This window comes from Gymnodraco acuticeps, unplaced genomic scaffold (assembly GCF_902827175.1).
Source record: "Gymnodraco acuticeps unplaced genomic scaffold, fGymAcu1.1, whole genome shotgun sequence".
Classification (NCBI taxonomy): domain Eukaryota; kingdom Metazoa; phylum Chordata; class Actinopteri; order Perciformes; family Bathydraconidae; genus Gymnodraco; species Gymnodraco acuticeps.
In genome coordinates this window covers 1,454,417-1,479,540 of record NW_022990023.1, presented here as the reverse complement: position 1 = coordinate 1,479,540, position 25,124 = coordinate 1,454,417, and the positions used below count along the sequence as shown (strand labels likewise).

The following is a 25,124-nucleotide window of genomic DNA, read 5'->3' as shown; positions in this document are numbered from 1 at the left end:
CAGAACAAATTATGCTGGGAATATACTTGAGGGGTTTTAAATCTGAAGCGATGGGCAAGACACAATGCATCAAACACAAAAGCTGGTTGCTTTGTTTCTCCTGTCTTTTGAGGATTGTTGTTCTTTGAATGAAACCTGGACCCCTCAAGTATTTTACCCAGATGGACCTTGGACCTTTGCAGATGTCAAATAAAAGCTCATAGTTGAGGAAAAGGGTTAATTTTACATGTTGCAGCACGAAGAGCACAGGTGACATTTTTAAATTGAATGATGGCTCGTTCCATATAGATTGGTGTTGCGAGGGTGATAGCATAGCTTAGTTGGCGACAATACAATGCTTCCCACACAGTATCCAATATGGAAACTGGTTGTATTGGATATATTGTAGTTTGCGTGTAGGGCTTGTTTTCTTCCCTCAAACTGATGATGAGTTACCAAATTGTTAAACTCATGAGCAAGACATGATTTACAGGTGCAGCAAACACCCATAAAAGACAACTGTTGCTACGGTACATGCAATATCAAAAAGTTGCATTTTGATTTGCTGTTTTAAACTTTTCCAATGAATCAGTTAAAATTCCATTCATGCAGTGGCTTAAAGTAACATCCCTAATCATTCTTGTTATGACATTTATAAAAGCACCGTTGCAGATTCTGACAGTTAATGGAGGATCATAGAAAGATAAATATAATTACATTACAGTACATTACATTTAGCTGACGCTTTTATCCAAAGCGACTTACAATAAGTACATTCGACCAGGAAGACACAACCTTGAAGAAAACAGAATCATATAAGTACATCAGGTTTCATAGAGCCAAACATTTCAAGTGCTACTCAACTGGCTTTAGGTAAGCCAGTCCTTTATTAGTATATAAGTGCTTTATTAATAAATCTATCGCTCGAAGTGGAGTCGAAAGAGATGAGTTTTCAGTTTGCGCCGGAAGATGTGCAAGCTATCTGCTGTCCTGATGTCAATGGGGAGCTCATTCCACCATCTTGGAGCCAGGATAGCAAACCCACGTGTTTTCGCCGATGGGAACATGGGTCCCCCTCGCAGCGAGGGTGCAGCGAGTCGTTTGGCTGATGCAGAGCGTAGTGCACGCGCTGGGGTGTACGGTTTAACCATGTCCTGGATGTAGGAAGGGCCAGATCCATTCGCAGCACGGTAAGCAAGTACCAGTGTCTTGAAGTGGATTCTAGCAGTTACCGGAAGCCAGTGAAGGGAGCGGAGGAGCGGAGTGGTGTGGGAGAATTTAGGAAGGTTGAAGACCAGACGAGCCGCTGCATTCTGGATGAGCTGCAGAGGTCGGATGGCACATGCAGGTAGACCAGCCAGGAGGGAGGGAGGCAAGGGGATGTATTGCCTCTTAAAACTATGAAAGTTATTTTTCTATCAGTTCTTACAGATTCAGGAAGTGTAGGGTCAGAAAAAAAGGATTATATGATCTCTCATTTCAGTTTTTATGAAAAACCCCGGCAGCAGCGTTTTGATTGGTCCGTAGCTTTACAATGAGTGCTTCTGGTAGGCCAGTATAAAGTGCACTTTATTTGGTCAACAAGTTAATATTACCTTTGAAAATTGATAACAATATTTCTTACTCGTGGTCATGTCTGCATGGCCAGATGTCTCTTCAGATGTCGATGAAAGAGAAAAGAGGCAGGCAGAGGATGGACAGACGGACACACAGAATTTAGAGATGTGATGAGAGAGGGTGACATGAAAGGAAAAAGTTGCTTTTGGCGGCGTTTACAAAGGGTGGTGAGGTGAGGGAAGATTTGAGTCCTAATCAGACTAATGTGATTTGACAACCTCAGAGCCTTAGAGCCAACATTACTATTCTTCCCTCTTCTCGAACATACACACACAGCAACACTTTGGTCATTTATGCCGAGGAGCTGGGTATGTTCACACATGCACTTCAAAAAGGTTGCTGCCTCTGCGACTCAGAAATGTTTCGCTGTGAGGGAAAAATAGATTATTGAACACCACACTGAGCAACTCTACAAAGACCCGACATCATTCAGTTTGTCATAATGTCAGGCTGGCAATAGATTAGCTACAAGTTGCACAAAAAAAACGGAACACATAATGAAGGCCGACAGCGCTGTAACTTTATTTCGTAGCCGCTTTCGACAAAGACTACAGCTTTGCAGCACTGTGGCGCACTGCATTGTGGAGACGTGTGATTTGTCCATGCGATAGGAGACTGCTTTGTGCACCACATTGTGCAGTCATGAGCTCCTGTATAGTTCAGTGGTTGACAAAAAGGCTCACCTGACCACGAGGCGCCCTGAGGGGTTACTACCTCCTTTCATTGATTCCCTCATTGCCCTCGGGACCAGCCACCTGCCTGCACAGCTGCTGCTCATTTGCTCATTAGTCCCCCGCCATATATATAAAAGGCCATTTCCCCATACACAATTCCCTGGTGCTGCTGCTTAGTTGTTGCTGTTGTGTCGGAGCTATTCATGTCTGTTGAAAAACTGTTGCTGGTTTTCTACCTGCTGATTCTGCATTGTCCGTTTGCCCTGCAACTTTCTAAGTAAGGGAGGAAATCTTTATACATGTGTGTGTTTGCTGGGAGGGCAACATTTTGAGTGAGTGAAGTGACTTCAGTTCTCCTTGAGTTATCTGGTTTGACTAAACCTATAAGCTAAGGTCTGTAATTATGGATTACAGTACTCATGTCTAGCTACATGTTAGAATGTAGAAACATGTTAGTGTCTGGACTCTCTTCCCTCAAATCACCTCACCACCCTTTCCTTTCACCCTCTCTCATCACGTACTCAATCTAGTAACCTCAGTGTTTCCAGTTGAGCATTTGCCCACAGGAGCTCACGTTGAATAACATATAAAGAAGAAACAAAGGTTGACATCTATATTAAAGAAATGGATTATGTTTTGGGGCTTTAACTGTTAACAAATAAAACACATTTTGAATATAAAAACTTGAGTTTTATGAAATTGTGAAGGGTGTTTTTTCCAAAAATATTTGTTTGGGTAGATCATAATCTATATTAAAAATAACAGTTTGTTGCTTTACAATTAACTACAGACTTAAGAATGAGGTTGTCGTTGAGAAACATCGTCTACGACCAGATTGTTTTACAAGTAGCCAATGAAAAAGCTCATTTTAAGCCAAATCATTGTCAGAGTTAAGCCAAGATTGGTTTTTAGCATTTCCCCCCATTTGCTTTTTACATGGACTTTGTACCTGCATCAATGCTACTCGACTGCAAACGGAAACAAAACACTTCTGATGCCAGGGTGTCGTCCCATTGCCTACAGACTGTTTGTATGCAGGCCCATTCTGTTGATAGAGATAGGATGTAGCCCTTATTGAATTAACCACACTGCCCAATCTCCACAGACAATACGTGGCCTTTCAATAGAAACAAGCGTAAAGGAGACTCATGTATGTTATTCCTGCAGCGATCGATGTGGGCCTTCAAGGACTTGAACAACCGATACTTAAAACACTTCACATCCTGAAGGAATTATTGAGTAATAACTGCTCCTGAGCCATCTTGAAAAGGTTGTCAGTATTAGCAAAGTTAGATTATCCGGCACAATATTATGCCCATTATTGTTAAGGTGAGTGACATTGGTTGGGACAATATGTGTCACAAATCATATCTTCTCAATTAGAAGCTGAACTCCTTACATTTACCAAAGAATCTTTCTTTCACTGCTCTTTCTGACATTCTATTGTCAGAGGGTTTATTTTCTGAGTGGTGTAGGCAAATAGGATTCCCATTGTTATGAACAGATATTGTAGTATCAGAACCTCAGTATTCTCAGTGACCTGGCTGCGATTCTCTCACTCCCCTTTTTCTTTTTTGGTGCATTTACATCTCTCTTTCTCCCTGTTTACCCTCAACGCCTGGCAGATTCATGTCCCGTCCATATATTTACACCCTCTTTTACTCCACTTCATTACTCGCCATATCTTCTCCTCTGCCTGTGTCCCTCTCCGCCCCTCTGTCAGTGACAGGCGAGGAGATATAGCTCTGTGATGGTTTGTAGATTTTAAGTGCTGCGAGACAGTTGTGGTGGTGACAGAGCGTGTGTGTGTGTGTGTGTGTGTGTGTGTGTGTGTGTGTGTGTGTGTGTGTGTGTGTGTGTGTGTGTGTGTGTGTGTGTGTGCTGGTGAATTCATGCACATTTGGGAATCTGCACAGTCTTGTTGGTGTGCTTGGCACTATGTTTTATAGCTTTAGCGATTATAGATTTGATCATATAGACGTCTAATGTTTCTCCCATTGGGGTCTTCATATTATCCACCCCTCAGCATATTACACTATTATACTGTAAGTCATCATTATAGCCTGTGTTCACGGCATAAAGACAGGAGTGTGTGTGTGTGTGTGTGTGTGTGTGTGTGTGTGTGTGTGTGTGTGTGTGTGTGTGTGTGTGTACAGAGCAGCACAATACCTATGCACAATAGAAATAAGTCCTAATTATAATTTTTTGTTGTTTAATTTAACTCATGATATTTTTTCTTTCCGCGCGTCAACACAGTTTTATGTGTGGGCGTGCACGTGCACACTTACTCAATATGATTTAATACCACATGGGCTGTTTGCCAACAATTGATTCTCCTGTTCCTTCTGTTTGACTCTCTCTTGTTGCTGCATACGTAAATAGCTTGCGTAAAGCTTTAACCCTTTAACCCTTAGAACAACTCGGTGGAAGAGAAATATATTTACCTTTCACTTTGAGCTGTAGCTGTTTTTAATTATAGCTCGCACAATTGGGGAGAACTTGGACGTGTTATACAAGTTTGTTTGTTTGGTTTCTTTATTTCGTGCTGTCTTTTGTATATCTTCTTAAAATAAAATGTTGTTGCAGCAATGTGTCGTATTTTCTCAATTCCTGTACGCTATTCCTTGATAGGTCAGATGTTTTCCATACTTTCATAACTGTTGTGGTTTCTTATGGTTGTGATTTCAGCTTTGAATTCCCTCCTTGGTTTCTCTTTCCAGAACAAGGCAAATCCTGTCAATGTGACTCCACCCATTCAAGCTGCGGATCAAGACATAAACCTGCAGCCTCCCTCCGACCGGCCCGGGATTATTTACTCCATTCTCATCGGTAAGATTACATTTAAATAGTTGACACTCCTATCAAGAAATAAGGCTTATACAGTACATTGAGTCAATATACATTTGTGATAATATTAGATATTTGTATAATAGTTATATTGATATATAGATTCTCCCTTTTCTTTTTTTTTTTAAATAAACCGTTTCTCAGTTGATGACACCAAACATGTTTACTAAAGTGCAATATAAAACCAAATGTACAATTGTAGGGGATTTTATTCAAACACATGACTTGCCTGACCAGCTAGCTAGCATAGATAAACAATCTCTCTGACAAATATGTTACACTTTGATTTTTTTGAAGCAAAAAACTCAAAGTGCAGAATCCCAAATATTGGCCCAAAGCCTTATTTGTAGCTTTTTGAAAAAGGGTTGTTGGGTTTCCTAGGAAGGACATCTTTAGATGAATTCAAATACTTTTGTTGTAAACAGGATGCTTATAGTCCATTTGCAAATTATACATTTTCCCCCCAAAAATACGAATGATGGGATTGTCTTTCGATTAATCATCCCAAGTACCTCAAGTTGAAATTGATTAATAGAAGCAACAGCAGTGCACCGTCACTGCGAGACATCTTGATTAATGTTCAAAACTTTAATATGCACAGCCACAAAAAACTCTGACTTTCACTCAAGAAGATCTGCCGCGTCCGTAAAAATGCACTGACGTGACTTGACACTGTCTCGATTACTTTCCCCAGACTCCTCCTGTGAAAGTAATCTCGGCCTGAGTAAGGATTATTAGAGACAGTTTCACAACGGGCAAACAAATCTGTTGCAACTCTGCAGCTCCTCCAAGGTCTACACAAGATGAACATAAAAACATGTCTCTTGGGGGTCAATAAAGAAAGATTACATTTTAAAATATGGTTTTAGCTGGAACGACCTTCATCAGACAGTACATAAACAGTGGTTGGGATTTGCTTTGGACGACTAAAAAGGATATCAAAGCAGAGCCTGAGCCCAAGGACACACCTAGTAGGAGAAAAGGAACTCAAACCCAAACATCTGTTTCCGCAATCTCTTGCTTTCTCGTGTCATGTGCCTGTGTTGCTGCTCGTCTCACAAAATGTAATGTTCCCACTTCCCACTGAGCAATGCAGCATTTTAAAGCGCCACATAATACGTTGGTGCATCACCACCTGTGGAGAGCAAAGATGAGAAGAACATGAAAGCATTAGCCATCGCGCTCTCTGGCTCCACCCCCCCCTCCCCTGTATCTTTTATATTCTCTGTACACACCCAACAGAGAAACTTAGTATATTGATTCTTAAACCAATTACTGATGTCTCGGCCTGTTTCACATACTAGCCTTATTTTTCGTACATTTTTGCTTTGTTCAGTTTGTGTCTTATTCTCCCTCTCTCAGGCAAACCAGAGTCCTATGCGGAATATTTCAGCTTGAACGCAACCACCGCGGAGCTCCTGCTTCTAAAGCCCGTCGATAGGGAACTCCACCGCAGATTTGATTTGGTTATCAAGGTGAGAAACCCTGGGACTGACTTGATTCTCCAGGCATTCTTTTTTTTGTTTTTTTTTATAAAATCAGCACCCTACCTCCTTGATGTGCAGGACTTTTCTTTTAAAAGTGTATCCAACCCCCAGCAATGCATTCATGTGCTGCTTCCTGTTAACTGTCAATTAAAAATAAGCCTACCTTAAACATAATAAGTGCCAGTAATTGTGAATCATTAGATCTAGCTCATGCTGTGTGTGCGTTTCTATCTTAATTAGGCTGGTAATAAAATCACACCACCAAGCATTACTGAAATTACAAATGCATTTTTTTCTCTTTAGGGGGGTTTTACTGTTCTGTAGTTAAAGGTGTGTGGTAATTAGTGTAAATGGGTGTACATAATAATAACATAACTTGAAACTGTATTACATAGTTGTACTTTTGGGATGGTAAAAATTAGGTGTGAGGGAACTGGAGAATATAAATGAAATGCAAAGAGATTAAAATAATCATGGGAGAAAACTGCAAATTAGAAAATCACAAAGTTGTATAGTTGTGTGTGATTGAGATTTTTGAACTTCAATACGCTTTAAGCAGCCTAATCTGTCCCTTGACCCTTTGTGCACATTACAGGGGGAGGTCAGGTGGGGAATTGAATGTGCTCCACAATAATTAAACTCATCGTTCCTGATGGCATATTATACATCAGGAAATTACAGAATTACAGGGGGTCCTCAAATGGTACCTGAAACTACAGTATACACAGTGGCTGGTTTGATTAGCTTTTATGGGGTCTTGCTCTCCTGATGGCTGAAGTTTTTAAAGTAATACAAAAATAAATAGTATAAAAAGCTCTTCTTTAAAAAAAAAAAAAAGTACTTCAATCTGGCTGAGTGAACTAAATAAAAGGTTCATTTACAATAAAAGCAAGAAAATAAAAGTTTAATATATATTAAAGGTGGGGTAGGTAAGTTTCAGAAACCGGCTCGAGTGCACTAAAATTTGAAAGTACACATCCGAAAAGAATCCGCCCCTTCCTTCAGACTTCCTTACAGAGCACCTCCTCCAACACACATGAACGCGCATGACGTCAGCAGACTGGTGAAAGTGGCCGCCTGTTGCTGAAGTACTGCTGCAATGCACGCCCAATGACGGCACGCCCAATGACGGCACGCCCAATGACGGCACGCCCATTGACGGCACGCCCAATGACGGCACGCCCATTGACGGCACGCCCAATGACGGCACGAGATACATTTGTGCGTGCACGAGATGGAAGGCTGACAGACAGGGCGGCAAGGCAGTTGTACTTGTTACAGTATCACGGGTTCCACAGATAACATTTTGTTATGGATTTTTTGTCAAAGCACTTAAGATATTCATTGCTATCGGGATGTTAAGAGCATTCCATGGAATATAACAAAAAGTGTATCTCGAGCCGGTTTCTGAAACTTACCTACCCCACCTATATCGCTCCTGTATATTACTAGAATCACTGATCGGCTAAATGTAGAAATTGTACTTCTTCTAGAGGAATACATCGAGACTAAATTGGGATTTACTACTGCTCTGAGGTTAAGATCAACTTTCATGTGCAGTTTTTCTCTTAATAAAATCTACTCTCTTGAGGACATTTTTTGTATCTTCTAACATATTTATTATGGGAAGCAATATCATTAAAAAGAGCTTCACCAGCAGAGTGGTGGCGGGTGAGAACAGAAGGTAAAGCATTGCAGCCAAAAAGAGCAATTATTTTGTCTCCCCTTTAGGCAGAGCAGGACAATGGCCACCCATTGCCAGCTTTCGCCAACCTTCAAATAGAAGTTCTGGATGAAAACAACCAGGCACCCTATTTCCTGGAGACCAGTTACCATGGCTACGTCAGTGAGGCATCACCCGTGGGAACCACCATAGCGACAACTGCCAGTCTCTCTGCACCGCTGGCCATCGTGGCTCTGGATAACGATGTGGAGGAGGTGAGGATGAAAGCACACAGGGCCATCACTGACTGAAGACATAATGAGCAGATTGATATGTTCTGACAATTAAATGTCACACTTTATAGTAAGAATGAGGATATTTGAAATATAGAGAACAGTGCAGTTTTCATCTTTAACACATATGGCTTTTATACTCAAACACTTTTGTCTAAATGCATGTATTTCATTTAAGAGTTTATGACCAGCTTATATTTATATTTATTTTCAAATTATGCTGCAGCCTTAAACCTCGAAGGAGTCATTTACATTATTTCTAACATTTACTTCCTTTTGAGATGCCTGTAGGTATCAATTAAGATTGCTGATTAAACCTTTCCCCCGGTTGTCTGAGTTATCTGAAGCTTCCACTGGTCTATGTGATTATATTCATACATCATGCCAAGTCGTAAAAATAATTTGCTTTAGTTTTCATTTGAGATGTTCACTTTGCTAGATGGAATTGGACAAGTCGCAAAGCCCACACGTTGCTGTTGGTACACCTGTTGAGCTCTCCATTCCTGCAGAGCACATACACATTTAACGGACATAAAGCAAGGAGATTTATTCCTCCTAAATTATTTTAGATTTTGGAATAATATTGGCAAAAGCAGGCAACAAAACAGTCCTCTTAATTCGAGCCAGTGCCTCGTTGGATTTTTGAAAATAAAACTGTCGCAATAGCTTTTTTGTGCAGCTCACGTAGGAGTAGACAAACATACTGTTGAATCCATATTTCACCTATGCCCGTTTGTTTTGCAAATGGTATAAATTAAAAGGCTAAAATAATAAAACCACACAACAAAATTATTTTAGAATCACTTTTAATACAGCTGTGTGCCAACCACTTTAATACGTGGAAACAGGCTTTGCTACAATTGCTAAGATATATTGACAAATGCTGTTAAGGCAGGCCAACAGTCATCGTTATATTATGGCACTATGAAACTTTCCTTACTTTAATTTTCATCTGGGGGTCGCAAGTGTGTATTCTACTGTACACATTCATGTCTTCAATCACATATGGTATCAAGACCCGCAACATGGTGAAAGTGTTAAAACAGGAAGTACTGTACAGAAATCAAATATCGAGCCAGTGAGGTGTACATTTCAGAAATCTTTCTTTTTGTTTGACCCATTCTCTTCTTTGTGCCTTGCTTGCCGTATGTGACGTGCCCTATCTAATTTCAACGTGAATCCCGTTAGGAAAATATTGCCTCTCAGTGATAATGTAAGAATGTACAGTGCGCAGCATTGTTATCGCCCATTGTTATCGCCCATGGTTATCGCCCATGGTTATCGCCCATGGTTATCGCCCATTGTTATCGCCCATGGTTATCGCCCATTGTTATCGCCCATGGTTATCGCCCATTGTTATCGCCCATTGTTATCGCCCATGGTTATCGCCCATTGTTATCGCCCATTGTTATCGCCCATGGTTATCGCCCATTGTTATCGCCCATGGTTATCGCCCATGGTTATCGCCCATTGTTATCGCCCATTGTTATCGCCCATGGTTATCGCCCATGGTTATCGCCCATTGTTATCGCCCATGGTTATCGCCCATGGTTATCGCCCATTGTTATCGCCCATTGTTATCGCCCATGGTTATCGCCCATTGTTATCGCCCATGGTTATCGCCCATGGTTATCGCCCATTGTTATCGCCCATGGTTATCGCCCATTGTTATCGCCCATGGTTATCGCCCATGGTTATCGCCCATGGTTATCGCCCATGGTTATCGCCCATTGTTATCGCCCATGGTTATCGCCCATGGTTATCGCCCATGCATTCCCCTGAGCTTAGTTTGTTTAACATGTGGCGTCGGCATTTTAATAAAACAAGCTTTGGTTGGTTGCTTTCTAAAAGACCCCCACATAAAGAATGAGATTAGTGGGGATAATGTGTGTGTGTTTGGGCGTTTGATATACGTTGAGCTATTTTAAATACCGCTAACCCCGGTCTTTCCACCAGCATTAAGTACCAACAATGATGATTAGTCCTAATTGCTTTTATGTGCCGTCCATCACTTTTATTTATGTATCTGCAGACTCTGTGTGTGTGTGTGTGTGTGTGTGTGTGTGTGTGTGTGTGTGTGTGTGTGTGTGTGTGTGTGTGTGTGTGTGTGTGCGCGCGTGCGTGCACGTGTGTGCGTGCGTGTGTGCGTGCTTATTTATGACTCAATATCTACACAGGCTACATCAACAATATTATCAGCCTCCCTACCCTGCTGAGCTAGCCTTATCTGGAATGAGAGCTCACACACACACACACACACACACACACACACACACACACACATACCATGTATACATCACTTCAGGGGACATTACATTGACTTACATGCATTTCCTGGAGACTTATCCTAACCTTAACCATAACCAACACATGCCTAACCCTAAACCTAATCCTAAACCTAACCAAGTCTTCATCCTAAAATGAATGATTCCCCTCATGGGGACCTCCAATTTGTCCCCATAAGGGAGACGAGTCCCCACACATGACTGTGTAAACAGATTTAGGTTCCCACAAGTATAGTAATGCTAGGCCACACACACACATTTATACTGCATACACACAGCAAAAAAGGTGCATGTGGGGGTAATGTCAGAGGAGGACTTGAATTGCCTCTCCATCACTGAGTTTAACACTCTCTCTCACACACACACACACACACACACACACACACACACACACACACACACACACACACACAGTTATCTTAGGAACGTTTTTTATGTCAAGAAAACCTTGGAGATGTTTTTCATTCACCTTCCTGTTTAAGCACTTGTTTTGCTCGCTGCTATTTTGCATTATGGAAACATTTTTCCTTTGCTTTGTCTCTCCACTTTATTTATTCCTGTTTGCTCTGATTTGTAAAACATATACAAATGTGTGAGAAAGAGAGCCGGGGAAACATTCCCTTCTCAAAATCTTCCCTTTTGATTATTCACTGCATGTTCATCAAAGCAACCAAAATTGTTTCTGAATTGCCGGTGAATTCCTTTTTTTCCACATTAAGGTGCTTATTTTTATTTTTATTTGTTTTCGAGCGTGTAAAACCAAAGAAAATACAAATGAAACAAAAGATGATACAGACATGATACAGTACTATACAAATGAATGCAACAAAATGAAATATTTAATTAATAATTGAATAATCTATAGAATTATTGTCTGATATCAATAAACAACAAAACTTTAGCTAATTACACGTCCGAAAAGGGGTCGGAAGAAGTTTACACTTATTTAATCCGACCCCTTCTCCCTTTTTTTTTTTACATCTTAATATATGTTAACATACAATATAAATGTATACATATAAATGTGCAACAGCTTTATGTATGCTCCGCGAGCGATACGGCAGATATAGTATCCTCCCTGGGTTACAAAAGACAAAATGTATTGACTTGAATGTCTTCTCTGTTCCTCTAAACATCTGTCTTTCTCTCCAACAGACCAGGGACCCTCAGCTCCAGTTCTCATTGGACAGCTATTCTAATGTTTTCTCTGTGTCTGCTACTGGAATCAGACGATATCTCACCCTGGTGCAGCCACTGGACAGAGAGACACAGGACTCCTATAAATTCACGGTACTTCAGCCTATAAAATGTGTGTGTGTGAGAAAAATCTTCTGATTGCATTTGAATAACTCACCTCAAACCAGACACCCTTAACGAACCGTAGTGGCGGCCTTGAAAAAAGACTCCTATCTACTAAAGAGGGGCAAACGGTAGACAAAGTAAGAGAGGAGGAGTGAAACATGTTGCTGAAGACAGGAGGAGAGTGAGATAGATGGAGAGGAAAGAGAAGAGGGATGTGTTGAATGTGTAGCTCCATTGAGGCCGTCACATTTCAAGTGAGGAGGAGATAATGCAGAGGTGGCTGCACTTTTAAAAGGGAGGAAAACAGATTTAGGATTAATAGGGCAGGAGATTAAAGAGAAAATAAACATTGACATAGATTGAAAGGAAATGGGAAGCATAGATGTAGACAGTGGAGACACTTTAACCTTCACTATTGTTTAAATATTCATTTTATTTTTATATTGTAACACAGCTTCTATAGCTTCGTTTAGCGGAGGCTAGCAGGGCTCTCATGGATGGTTGGCAAGTTTTCAGCATGCAGTCAGAACTTGGCTCTTGTACTTACTTGTACTGAAATAGATGTCGAAAAAAACAGGGCTTATAGAGTGATGGCTGTTCCTTTGTGTTTATCTCTTTCCGTCAGTATCACTGCCAGCATGTCTTGTGTTCTTTATGGTTTGTTCTCCCACTCGACTTTTTGGCCCTTTTCTCACCCTTTTTTACCCTCTTTTGTTGCGCTGTCTACTTCTCAATCGGCCTTTCTCACTCTTGTATTCCTATTTCAGTACAATCTATTTCAGCAGCTTCTTTGCCAAGTACTACTTTAAAAAGTTGAGGAACTTGTAATGTACTTGAGTATTTACATGTTCAGCTGCCTTATACTTAAATTCCACTACACTCCAGAGGCAAATATTGATCATATCACTCCACTACAGGTGTTTACTCATGCTAACTCCAGTCAAATTTCAGTTTAAGGGGAACAATACAAATATAAGTCAAAAATACATGACGAAGATGTATTAAAGATAAATGTATTATATAAGAAGTACGATAAGCTAAAATGGTATTGTATTTTTACAAGTATTATTTCTACAACAAAGTGTCATCACTACGTAATACGTGTGCTTCTATTGGCTTACACATTGTACGTGATAGGCTAAGGAACGGGACTTCTCTAAGCCAGTGTTTCTCAAACTTTTTCATGCCAAGGACCACTTAACCAATAAAAAAACACTCGCGGACCACCTAACTCCACAAATATCCAAAAACACATTGTTTTTTACAAATCGCCTGAAAATGGTACAAACAAGTGGCCACATGTGTGATGAAGGTGTTTATCTGGGCTATATCATGCAATTGAAAGTGAAACTTAAGCTCGCTCCATTGCGGAGATATTCCCGCGAGAGTGCGGAAAACTTAAATGTATTTATTTATTTCAAATGTGAAATTTTACCAATATACTCACGGACCACTAGGGGGCGCTCACGGACCACCAGTGGTCCGCGGACCACACTTTGAGAAGCACTGCAAGCGGTTGACCAATCACAACCGAGCTGGCCAGCTAACCAATCAGAGCAGACTGGGCTCTGGTTTCAGACAGAGGGTGAAAAGAGGTGGGGCAGCACAGGCAGTAGGAGAAAAATAAAGAACTTTTTGAGCATTAAAGCAAGTAAACATGTCACAGTAAAAGCACAACATACACAAATGAAACCTAATAATTAGCATAATAGGGACCTTTTAAAGTGATACACACGATAATGAATCAATAATTACAATTCATAGAATAATTTACAATATAATCTGAACAATGGCGAATTCTGCAATATGAGCACTCTTACTTTTATTATAATAAGTCTATTTTGATGCAAATACTTTTGTACTGTATTTTGAATGGAGGACTTTTGCTTGCTACAGGATTGTACTACTCTGTTGTATTACTCATTTTACTTCCACCACGCTCAGGGTGTGATGGCGGTGTGCGTACGTGTGTGGGAGTGCAGCATATTGTATGAGGTAATGCATGCCAGTGCTTGCGTGCAGCTATTTGGATCTAAAGACGGGAAAAGCAGATGAACTTGTGTATTGATTGAACGGCAGAGGTGTACAGTAATCATCATGAAAGCCTTGCAGGAGAAATTAAAGTCAGGGAGAGAGAGCTCTGAGACATGGAGGATGATTTTCATTTTAAAGGAGTCAATCAGCTTCTTGGCAGATGAGCTTGAGGAGGAGATTGCTATCAGGGAAGAAGCTTCTACTGCTTCTGTAGATGTGCACTGACATGCGTTATGGATGGACAATTTGAACGGACAAGTGTTGTTTTTACATACAAAAGCGTGCATTTTAAATTGTTTGTATGTTATTTGAATGACAAAAGAGACCAATATCATGACATAAGGCCTGCTTGCTACGTTAAACATTTTATTTCTTCATATTTAATTGTATTTTTAAGATGATTTGGCAGCAAGCTCAGACAGTCTTCCCACCTTTCAGTGTTTAAAGTTTCATTCTCTCTTTAAATACATTGGAATAATACCAAGTAAAGAAATACTTTGCTACATTAGATTTAATTACACAATGGAAGTTTCTCTGTGGATCTAAAAAGCTGAAATAACACAGTTGTATACAGTATTTACAAGGAGCACATAGTTATAATGGTTACTGAGATCTTGTTACACAAACAGCTCATCAATTTGAGAAATGTGCTTATTCGCTCGACATCTGAGATAGATGAGAAAATTGACAAGCTCTCAAGTGTCTGCGCTATTTAATAAGCTACAGCCAACAGAGGGGACATGTAAGGTTAGCATGGCAAGACAGTGAAGAGCATATTATCAAAGTGTTGAAATGTCCTAGTGAGAAATGTCATAGAAGAAACTGTAGAATGATATCTTAAGTCAAGTTCAAGGCACATTAACATGATTAATGGGAAGCAAATGTTTGTTTATGTCTCTTTTTGTGACTTAAACACATTTCAAGCAAACATTATAGGCAGTGGGGAACAGCAATTATTGAAAGGAAATGGTGTTTGAGTTCTTAGTCGCAGCCAAAAGCGTATAAATAAACCAAAAAGCAGGGATTTGGATTGAAAAAAACACAGAACAGCTCAAAAGAAACAAGAGAACAAACAGACACTATGAAGATGTCAAGGACACATTGTGTACACAGTCCGCCCACCTCAGGATTCTCTAAAGGTAGCTTTTTGTAGCTCAGAGGGAACATTTCATTTTCTTTCCTCTTGTCAAAAAAACAAACATTGTTCTTGTCTTTTGTTTCTACAGCTTTTAGCATCAGACGGCGTCCAGCAGAGCATCCCTGTTACCGTGACGATTACCGTGTTGGATGCCAACGACAACACTCCCACTTTTGCTAATGTCTCCTATAATGTCAACCTGTTCACTGATATGATGTCTGGAGAAACTGTGTTGAAGGTACGCACTGAGAAACACATTAATACAAAAAGTTCTTACCGTACTTGTGGGATGTTTTTAGTGTTTGCAACATCATTTACTTTCGTGTGTTTGTGTATCTCTCTCCAGCTCGCAGCAGTCGACTCCGATGCAGGTCCCAACGGTCAGATCACTTACCGGATCTTAGCTGGAGACCAGGGACATTTTATTATTGGCAACAGGTGAATATATTTGACTCATAAAGTAAAAGTTTGGAAGAAAAGCCCTCTTTGATGAGATGATCAATGCCTCTATGGCTCTAAAAAGGCTAAACAAAACATCTAGCAGCACCTCTTAAGGCTTTTCACAGAAGGAGTTTCAACATGCCTTTTAGTGCTCCTTGTCACATGCGTTTGAACAACAAAAAAAATTCGTTATTTATCAAAACCACTTTCTTCACAGGCAGCGAAAAAGCTCATTTAAGTGTACATCAAGCATGACACCACTGTAATGTAGTTTTATGCTTAAATGTAATTGTTCAAGCACTGTGAAGAAATGTTTGGCAATGAGCACTGCCAAAATGAGGATGACCTACACTTAGTATCGTTCCTGAATGCATCCACTGATGGAGGACGGTTCTGCTGCTCTGCTCACATGTTCACAACAATATATCCATAATCATTGAATACTGAATATTCTGTTTTTTCAGCACTGGGATCATTACTGTGGCGCCAACCGTTGATCTCACTGTTGGGCGGAGCTACGCTTTGACTGTAGAAGCCATGGACAATGGGCCTGTACCTCAGAGAAGGTTAGAGTTGATCTCCGTCTGTATTTTACTGTCAGATTCCCAGAGCTTTCACACTCCTTAGCCCTTTCTAACTTTCCCCGAATGTGTCTCCATCTTTTCACCCTTTTCATTTGATTCATTTCTAAAAATATATCATGAATTATAGTTTTATATTGGGAAATGGCAGGCAAGGAATCTAAGAGAGGGAAATTGATAGTATACATGTGAAAAGGAAAAGTGAAGTGACTGGCACCGAATGAAAGGTAATGAATGGTGTCTCACTAGTAGTTACCCTCTTCTCGAGAAACGGAAAGAAAAGAAAATGATACTGTGTGCAAGGGACAATTTCAGCAAATGTAGGCACACAGGGAACTAGAATAAAATAAATAAAATTACCACAGATGGTAAAAGAAACATAATGCAATACACTCTGGCCCTTTCACATTCCTAAGGACTGACTTGATTCAGTAACGTTTTCTTCTCTCGTTTTCTACCCCCTGTTTCCCGTCTCTTGCCATTCATCTCGCCTTCATGGATTAAATCAATAAGGAGCCATAACTTTTAAGCAGCTCACAAACTCAGGCTTTCCCTGAACGTGGGTTATTTCATGGATAAATGCATCTGCTACCAATATTTGTTAACTCTGTGTGTGGGTATTGATTCGGTAGCTAAAGTCTGACAGAGAGCCGTCAAATTGTGAAATTTTATTTTTAGCAATTACAATGCGAATCATTCACCCGCTGGAATGTGGTCAATCTACAATTCTTTAACAGATTGATATCACAGCTGCTCTAGCAGAGAGTTTTCTCAGCACTATGCCTCAACATGACTCAGGAAACATCAAACAACAGAGGCATGTGCTTTTGTAGGATGCAGAAAAAAGAGAGCTAACGTCTTTGCATGCATGTTTTCCTTCTTTCAGCTATTAAGTCTTATTTTGTGTCATCAAATACAGGAACACCATAAGGAAAACCCATATTGGCAACAATAAAAACAAAAGCCGTACAAAACTGAGCTAATGTGCCAGAACGAGCAGCAGCCTGCTGTTTGCTGAAACTCACAGCTCACTTGGATGTACTTCTTTGTATTTTGCACTTTGGAATGTCTCAACAAAAGGATACATTAAGACTGCAGTGTCCTTGCAGAAAGGACACGTCTTCAATCAAGAAGCGCTGAACAAAAGCAGCACGTAGTTACTGACACACAGGAAGACTTATTTAAGATTTTTGTTTGAGAAAAAGGCAATGCTGCTGCTACCATCACGATGACGTAGGCTTGTGTGACAGGCAGTTTGTTTTATAGTCCAATAGGGAGTATTCAGAAACTCTCTGAATGGTCAGATGTCTAATTTGAGCTGTCAGCGACCTTTCTGTTCATCACTGTCTTGATGAAAATGTAATCAAATCCAATCAAGTCCCCTGGCACCCAGTTACATTTTACAATGTAGGAAAGCAGTATGAACGGTTTGCATATGACAGTGTGTCCATCAGCAGTCACCTCCCCTGTGAGCCATTTTGAAGTCCACATTAAACCCCTTGCCTCTCTTAGATATGTTGGTCTCTCTGGATAAAAGTTTCTGTGCTCTAATGTTGATTTAAATCTCTAAGAGACCGGCAATGCCAAGCTGACCTGAAAGGACAAACTGATCAAAAAGTACTGCCAATTTAGCATTGCACTCCTATAACTGTTTCAAAAAAGATATAATGCTGCAGTTCTCTCTTTTCTTTTACCAGACATTGCTACTCTTAGTGCATATGTTACCCTCACATGGTAGAGCATGGTAGTTTCAATACAGCTTGCAACCGTTTTTATATCACCCCAACTAATATAATAGGTTTTCAGAAGCAAAATGTTTGCAGTGTTTTAAATAGCCCCTAAACTCCAAATACACACTTCCCAATAGTGGATCAGCCTCAGGACATCTGTAACTATTAAAAACAAATAATTAAAAGCTTTGAAATGTCTCAACATCGCGGATATTAAAAAGTTTACAGTATTGAAGCCTTTTTTGACTTGCTTATGAAGGCCTAAAAGATATTTCAATTGTTAAAAGAGGACATTATTATGATCATTTTCAGGTGCATATCTGTATCTTGTGCCTACACTGTTACAGTACATCTTTGGTTAGCTGGATGTCTTTTTTGTAATTTGTCAACCACTAAAGGCCCTGTCACACTGTCCCGAAATTGACACCCGATGGACACACGATAAAGGAAATGTTCAAATTCGGCTGTGATCGTAGCAACATCGGGCCATTCGTGAGGGCATCTTAAGCCATCGTATGACCGCCGGTGGAGTTTCTCAGGCTCCGGCAGCAACTTAGTGAGCGGCAACTTCGTAAGGCACTCGTGAGGGCATCTTGTCAAGTCGTGTCATCTTCGTGTTATCATCGGTGCATTCGCCCTCACTCTGATCGGGGCGAATGCCCGATGGCACCGATGATAACAAGATGCCCTCACGATGGCCTTACGAAGGGCACAATTGACACACGAATTCAACACGAAAATGAACCTTCGCAAGGTCCTTCGGCAATTTTTTGGCATGCCAAAGATTTTGCCACCGCTCACGAAGTTGCTGCCGGAGCCTGAGAAACTCCACCGGCGGTCATACGATGGCTTAAGATGCCCTCACGAATGGCCCGATGTTGCTACGATCACAGCCGAATTTGAACATTTCCTTTATCGTGTGTCCATCGGGTTGTTTTATTGCACAACAAAATCATGTAAATATATTATGTAAATAACCCAATTTGTGTTCTGTGAAACTAAAAAGGATATAATATATTATTTTGAAGGACAGTTGACAGGAAGTTGTTGTTGTTATGGAAATAACATTACGGAGAAAACGTAATATTTTCTACATATAACGACGGATAAAGTAAAGAACAAAGTCTGAAGATATCAGTACAGTATCATAGTACTGTAACATAATTGTTTTTGGTACTTTCATTGCAGTTGTATGTCCTAAATGTAATGTAAATGTTGCCTTCGTGTGTGGTTCGGGGCCATCTTCGTGCGAAATTCACAATTCCATATTCGTGTGTCCATCGGGTGTCAATTTCGGGACAGTGTGACAGGGGCTTTAGAGATGTCCCGCCAGTTAGCCTATGTGTTGTAACGCTAGCCAATAGAAGCGCATGTGTTACTCTGTGATGTCACTATGTTACAGAAGTAAACTAAGGAGTCCAATGGAGGCGTTTTAGGCAGGGGGGATTGTGTGGGAGGTAAAGGAAATTTGGGGTTTTAGCTTTGCAGATCATATACATAACACACTATGGGAAAGGGAAAACCCCAAAGAACATAATAGGTCCCCCCTAAAAACTGATTGTCTTGTCTTAAGAGTTTTGTGTCTACATCTAAACGTATCCAAAGAGCCCCCAAACCAACTTCTTATGAGTCGAGGAAGCACTCCCAGGCAAACATTTATTTTATAATGATTTACTTTTCCCTACTGCATGGATTCATCGCTCAAAAATACACATTGTATCACTCGTAAAAAATAAATGTGTGTCCTCTCTCGTACATGGCTCAAATGTTGTAGTTGCCAAATCAATACTCAACTTGAACCACTGCAGATTGAGGTGGTTCCAATTATTGGTCCAGATTGTCCTCAAATTTCCCCAGACCCCCTGTTTATCTCAGCTGAAAACATGACCCACATAGCAAATCAATATCCATTTCTGCTACCTGATTTGTTAAAACTATGGGTCAGGACCATGAATGAGCTGCATGCCTTTTGGCTGGCAGGCACCTAGAAGACATGAATCACAGCATTTTTAATGACTTTGGATCTCATCTCAGTATTACATCTCCATGTCAGGGGGCTGTTGAAGAACCCTTGCGATACGTGTTTCATTCAGATTAGAAGTGCTTTTGCATGGCCTAGATAGAAGCACCCCCAGAATATTGAAAACAGCTTACGCTCGGGGGTCTCATTTATACTTTCATCAAACTGTCGGGTAAGAGAGAAAAGAGGGCATCACCAGAGAGAACAGATAAGATAGGGTAAGATGTTAGATAAATAACTAGATAGAGTTCAAGATAAAGAAGTCATTTTGTACCATAAGAGGCGTTTTGTAAAATACGCAAGTCGCAAGCAGTGTTGGGCTTCTTACTTGGAAAAATGAGTAACACTTTGCCAATGAGCAGTAATATTTGAGTGCTGTGTGCAAACCAGCAAGTTCATTTATCGTGCAAGTTTGTACTCGCATGTGGGCTGGTGTTTGTGTGTGTACTGTACACACAGATACAGCTATATCGAACAATGACTATGAACTGGAAAATGCATAATGAATTAGAAAGAATAGTTTAAAAAGAAGGACTTGCCTGTTAAACAGAATTATATGATAGAGGACGAGGGAAAATAGGCTACAGTAGGAACTACAACTGAATAATCTCCATTCCCTCAATCACTTTTCATCAATAATGCCATCTGAATTGTTTTAATAAAACACAGGCTTTCACTCTCTCTGGCAGCTTCCAGTTTTCCCAGACTTTGTCTACTTATTTTTGTGAACATAAACGGATTTTATGGGCTATTGTTTATACCCGAGGTTCTTTGGCTTTTTCAGTCCATGATCCAGTTTGAGTGGAGTTAATCTCTCCCTGCTAGAACTCAGCCCTCTCTATGTAGAAACACAATCTAAACCCCAACCGTTCGTCATCCTGAAATTCAGGTTGAGTAAACCAAAGATCACTCAAGTCATGTGGGGGCAAAACTAGGAAATGGGAGTATTTGGTCTTTCTCCAACCTGTAATAAAGTTAGAGATAGTAATGACCACTGTAACAAAATTGGAATTGTATTATCGAGTTACAAGGCTGGGGAAATGCAGTCTTTCTTTGTAATGTGACATTTCAGTCCAGACAATCTTTATTGAGCAACTGTTTGTTTTATATGAACAAGCACCGGGACTTCAAATTCCTTTAATAAGGCAGGAGGGGAGATAATCGAATACGTCTAACCCTGATAACCTCACTGACCTTATGGGGTCATGCAATCTCATGCTGTACAGCCAAATGCTTTCAAAATCAAACTTCTTTTTTCAGTGATTATACCTGACCTTTATGACACAACATATTGCTTAAGAACATGTGTAAATAGTGTTTATATTGGCACTTAATATTAGTTAATTCAATTTAGATTGTTGTCGTCTTTTTAAGTAGAGGCACAAAATACAAATATGATCTTGAAAATGAGCCTAATCGAGCCCCTTTAATTTAAATACATTCTGCACATAAAGTATACACAGTGTATTTGACAATTTGTCTGTGTTTTTTTACTATAAAGTTATATATCGTGAAGAGACAACAACTCAAAGTTAGGGGGGATTTGGTACAGTATATTTTAATTATAATATTTTTATATAATACATTATACATTTTCTTCTTGACCTCTGTGTAAAAGTTGCAGCATCATTTCCTTTAGATATGAGATTAATCCTATTAAGTCTGATGGTACATTTGGTGTAGTCGTGAGATATTAAAAAACAATGATAGTTTTTTAAGTATTCTGATCTGTCTCCACAAAGTCAAGTTCCCAGCAAGTGGAGCGTTTTATTTTGAACGCCAGTGGAGCATCATTATTGAGAGTCCCAGCTCTCATCAATATTGTTCCTGTGGGAAGGCCTTCTCCAGGATCAAAAAACATGACTGCGTTATCTAAAATAATTGGTATAGCAGATGTCAAGTCTGCTTCCAGTTGGGTCTGAGTTTAATTTGCACTTAGTGCGTTGTTATCTCTCAATTATGTAAGGCGGTCGATTCGCCAGAACGCTGACAAATGTAGTTCTCTAAACAAGTTTCTGCTAGGTAATATCTTCAGAAAGAAAAACTGACACAAGCTGTTTACAGCCTTGGAAATAAACAGCTCTGTCAATTGAAGCTCATTAAAGTGACATGGTGTAAGAAGTGTTATGTTAATTACAAAAATGTCAGTAAATGCGTCATATTGAACCGCCAAAGCTTTTTATCAGAGGGGAAGAAAACATGGCATAATTAAGATTTCATTTTACAAAAGTAAAACTATTTAATGTCAGACTGTACACCACTCAAAATAAAATAAAAATTGGTGTCATCACTCTACAAATTAAAAACTTTTGACTTCCCTAAATTAACTTTAAGCCAATTTCTTTCTTCAGTCTTCTTTTATAAAACCTACTTTCCTGCAAATCCCTCTTGAAAAATGTCAATTATGTTTTTTCACCTGTCACAAAGTCATGAATCCACTCTTTTAACCACAGTTGGTTAAGTAAGCTTTTTTCTATGAATGTATTTAATGATCATCTACATCAATCACTACTCTCATTCTTAAATGCACTGAGTGTAACCCCTTAGTATTCATTCTAACATGATAATAAAGGTGTATGCCCTCTGGTTCAGGGCTCATACATTCAGATTATTAAGGAGTACTCTTGCCCTAAAAAGAAACAGACATTCTTCTATTAGAATGTGTGCATACTTTTGTATACAGTAAAACAGCATTAGCCTATCTACTGAAGCGAATCATTGAATCAGCACGATACGTTTGTCAAAATAAAGCAAGAAAGCATCTTAAACCTGGAAAAAGGCGTTTGTAAAGCCCGGCGGCAGCGCACTGTCTGTTTGCCTCTCAGACTGTCTTTGACTTCAAGCTCTTATTGATTAGCCAAACACAGCAGGAAGTGCAACAAAACAAACACTGGCCAGCCACTCTTAACTTAAATAATAGACCATTCACCCTTCCTGACACAGATTTTTTTTCTCGCCACTATCCTCTTGTGCTGCCCTCCAGCTCTCCTCCTCCTCCTCTCATCCCTTCTCCAACTTTTTCCGTCTTTATCTGCTTCTGTTACTGGCTTTCTCTTTATCTGTAGCCTTACACAACTTATTTTCCTCATTCTCTCTCTTTAGGTCATCCATTACCACGGTCTATATCGAAGTTTTGCCCCCGAACAATCAGAGCCCTCCCCATTTCCCCCGACAACAGTACAACCTGGAGATCAGTGAAGCTATGAGGACTGGAGCTACACTACTCAATCTGCAGGTACACAATCACTCTTTCTGTCACACACATAGGGACAATCACACTTTATACAAGCTGTTGTCCCCTCCACCTCTGCTCCATACAAATACACTTTGCAAACTGGATGTTGTTGGTAAGTTTTATCAAGTTTGCAGTTTTTCTTAACGCTCAGATTAGCAGTCGCTGGGTGTATCAGGCGTAACATTTCACAAACTATTTGAACAAAGTCATTTATTTGAGCTATATCAGTCATGCATCTATCAACTATTTTAATTATGTATCCATTACTTTTAGCTTTCTGTACTAACCATTTGTCCATTTATTTTAGGTTACTATTCCATCATGACTTTAAGCAAGCTATTCAAACTTTCTATTGATTACATTATCAGTTTCATCTTCTGTTTTAAATTGTTAAAGTTTCTTTACACATGTTGAGGAGTTACTGCTGACTGAAAATACAGATTTTCTTTTATTCCATTTCAAATTATTTGAGCTTCTCTGCAATCGTCCTCTTAGCCTTTACTAATGCAAAAGTACGTCATGTTGGATATCACTGTCATACAACACACTGAGCACGGGTCAAATGTACTAAAGGAAATTGAATAATATCATGTCAATGTATTGTGTCTGTCTGTGTGTACTTCTTCAGGCAGTGGATCGGGAGAGGGACCCTGTCACCTATAACATTTACAGTGGAGACTCTCGTGGACATTTTGCTTTACAGCAGAAGTAAGCACACACACACACACACACACACACACACACACACACACACACACACACACACACACACACACGAACTTATTTCATCAAGTTTGATCAACACTATGGACATTGTTGAAGTCAATATTTCCAGACACTTAAGCAGTAAAGTATTTCTTGTGTGTGTGTGTGTGTGTGTGTGTGTGTGTGTGTGTGTGTGTGTGTGTGTGTGTGTGTGTGTGTGTGTGTGGTTGTGTGTGTGTGTGTGTGTGTGTGTGTGTGTGTGTGTGTGTGTGTGTGTGTGTGTGTGTGTGGTTGTAAGCTGTCTAAATTGTATCACTCAGGGCTCTTCTCCGTCGGGGGCTTCACATAAACACACCCATTCCCTCTCCCACATTCACACTCTCACCACCTGCACACTGACTCGGAGGGCTTTTGTTGTATTTATTCATTTATTGCTCATTAAAAATGCATTTCTCATGCTAGGGAAAGATCCTATCTACATTTCTTGAGGGAGAAGGCAAGAGATAAACAAAGAAGAATGAGAGATGGAGGAGATTGTAAGGACATGGAGGAAAGAGGGGGAGAAAAAGAGTAAGAGATAATGGCGCAGGGAAGAGTAAAAGATGGATAACTGTTACCGAGAGCTCGGAAGGAAACAACGACTGGCAGACAAAATCGTATTTAGAATGAAAGAAAAACACTAAGTAAAAGGCCCCCCTGTTATCCATAACAGCAGAGATTAAAATGAATTTAAGGGCTTTCATTTTTACATTCTTTGAGTAGTTGATGGGGCTTTGTTGGACATTGTGAAACCTTCCAATATATGTCAAAATGTTTCCGTGTCACAGCTGTGCTTTGTGCAGTATGACACTATTAGGACAAGCCAAGTGGCTATTTCCCCACCAAATGAATGTAACATGCCGTCAAGACTGTCAATGGCAAAGGATCAAGTGATGTGCAGAATGTGTCCCCTAAACTACTCCTGTTAGTCCTGTTTACAATGTGGCTGCCATTGATGGAGCACACACTAATTGTTAAAATATTCAGTTTAGTTGAATACATAAATTAAAGGGCCAGCAACATGTGAGGGGGTTTGTCAACATTTTAATTTTGA

At 40.0% G+C, this 25,124-nt stretch overlaps 1 protein-coding gene across 1 annotated transcript in view; it reads left to right on the top strand.

The window, feature by feature from the left end:
• pcdh15b (protocadherin-related 15b) overlaps nt 1-25,124 on the top strand; it is a gene marked incomplete in the record, with an annotated part of 209,215 nt that overhangs the window by 96,761 nt on the left and 87,330 nt on the right. The window contains 9 exon segments of the mRNA XM_034214440.1: nt 4,991-5,099; nt 6,480-6,592; nt 8,336-8,542; nt 12,001-12,135; nt 15,408-15,557; nt 15,666-15,757; nt 16,225-16,326; nt 23,194-23,326; nt 23,955-24,034. Coding sequence (XP_034070331.1) covers nt 4,991-5,099; nt 6,480-6,592; nt 8,336-8,542; nt 12,001-12,135; nt 15,408-15,557; nt 15,666-15,757; nt 16,225-16,326; nt 23,194-23,326; nt 23,955-24,034 — 1,121 coding nt within the window.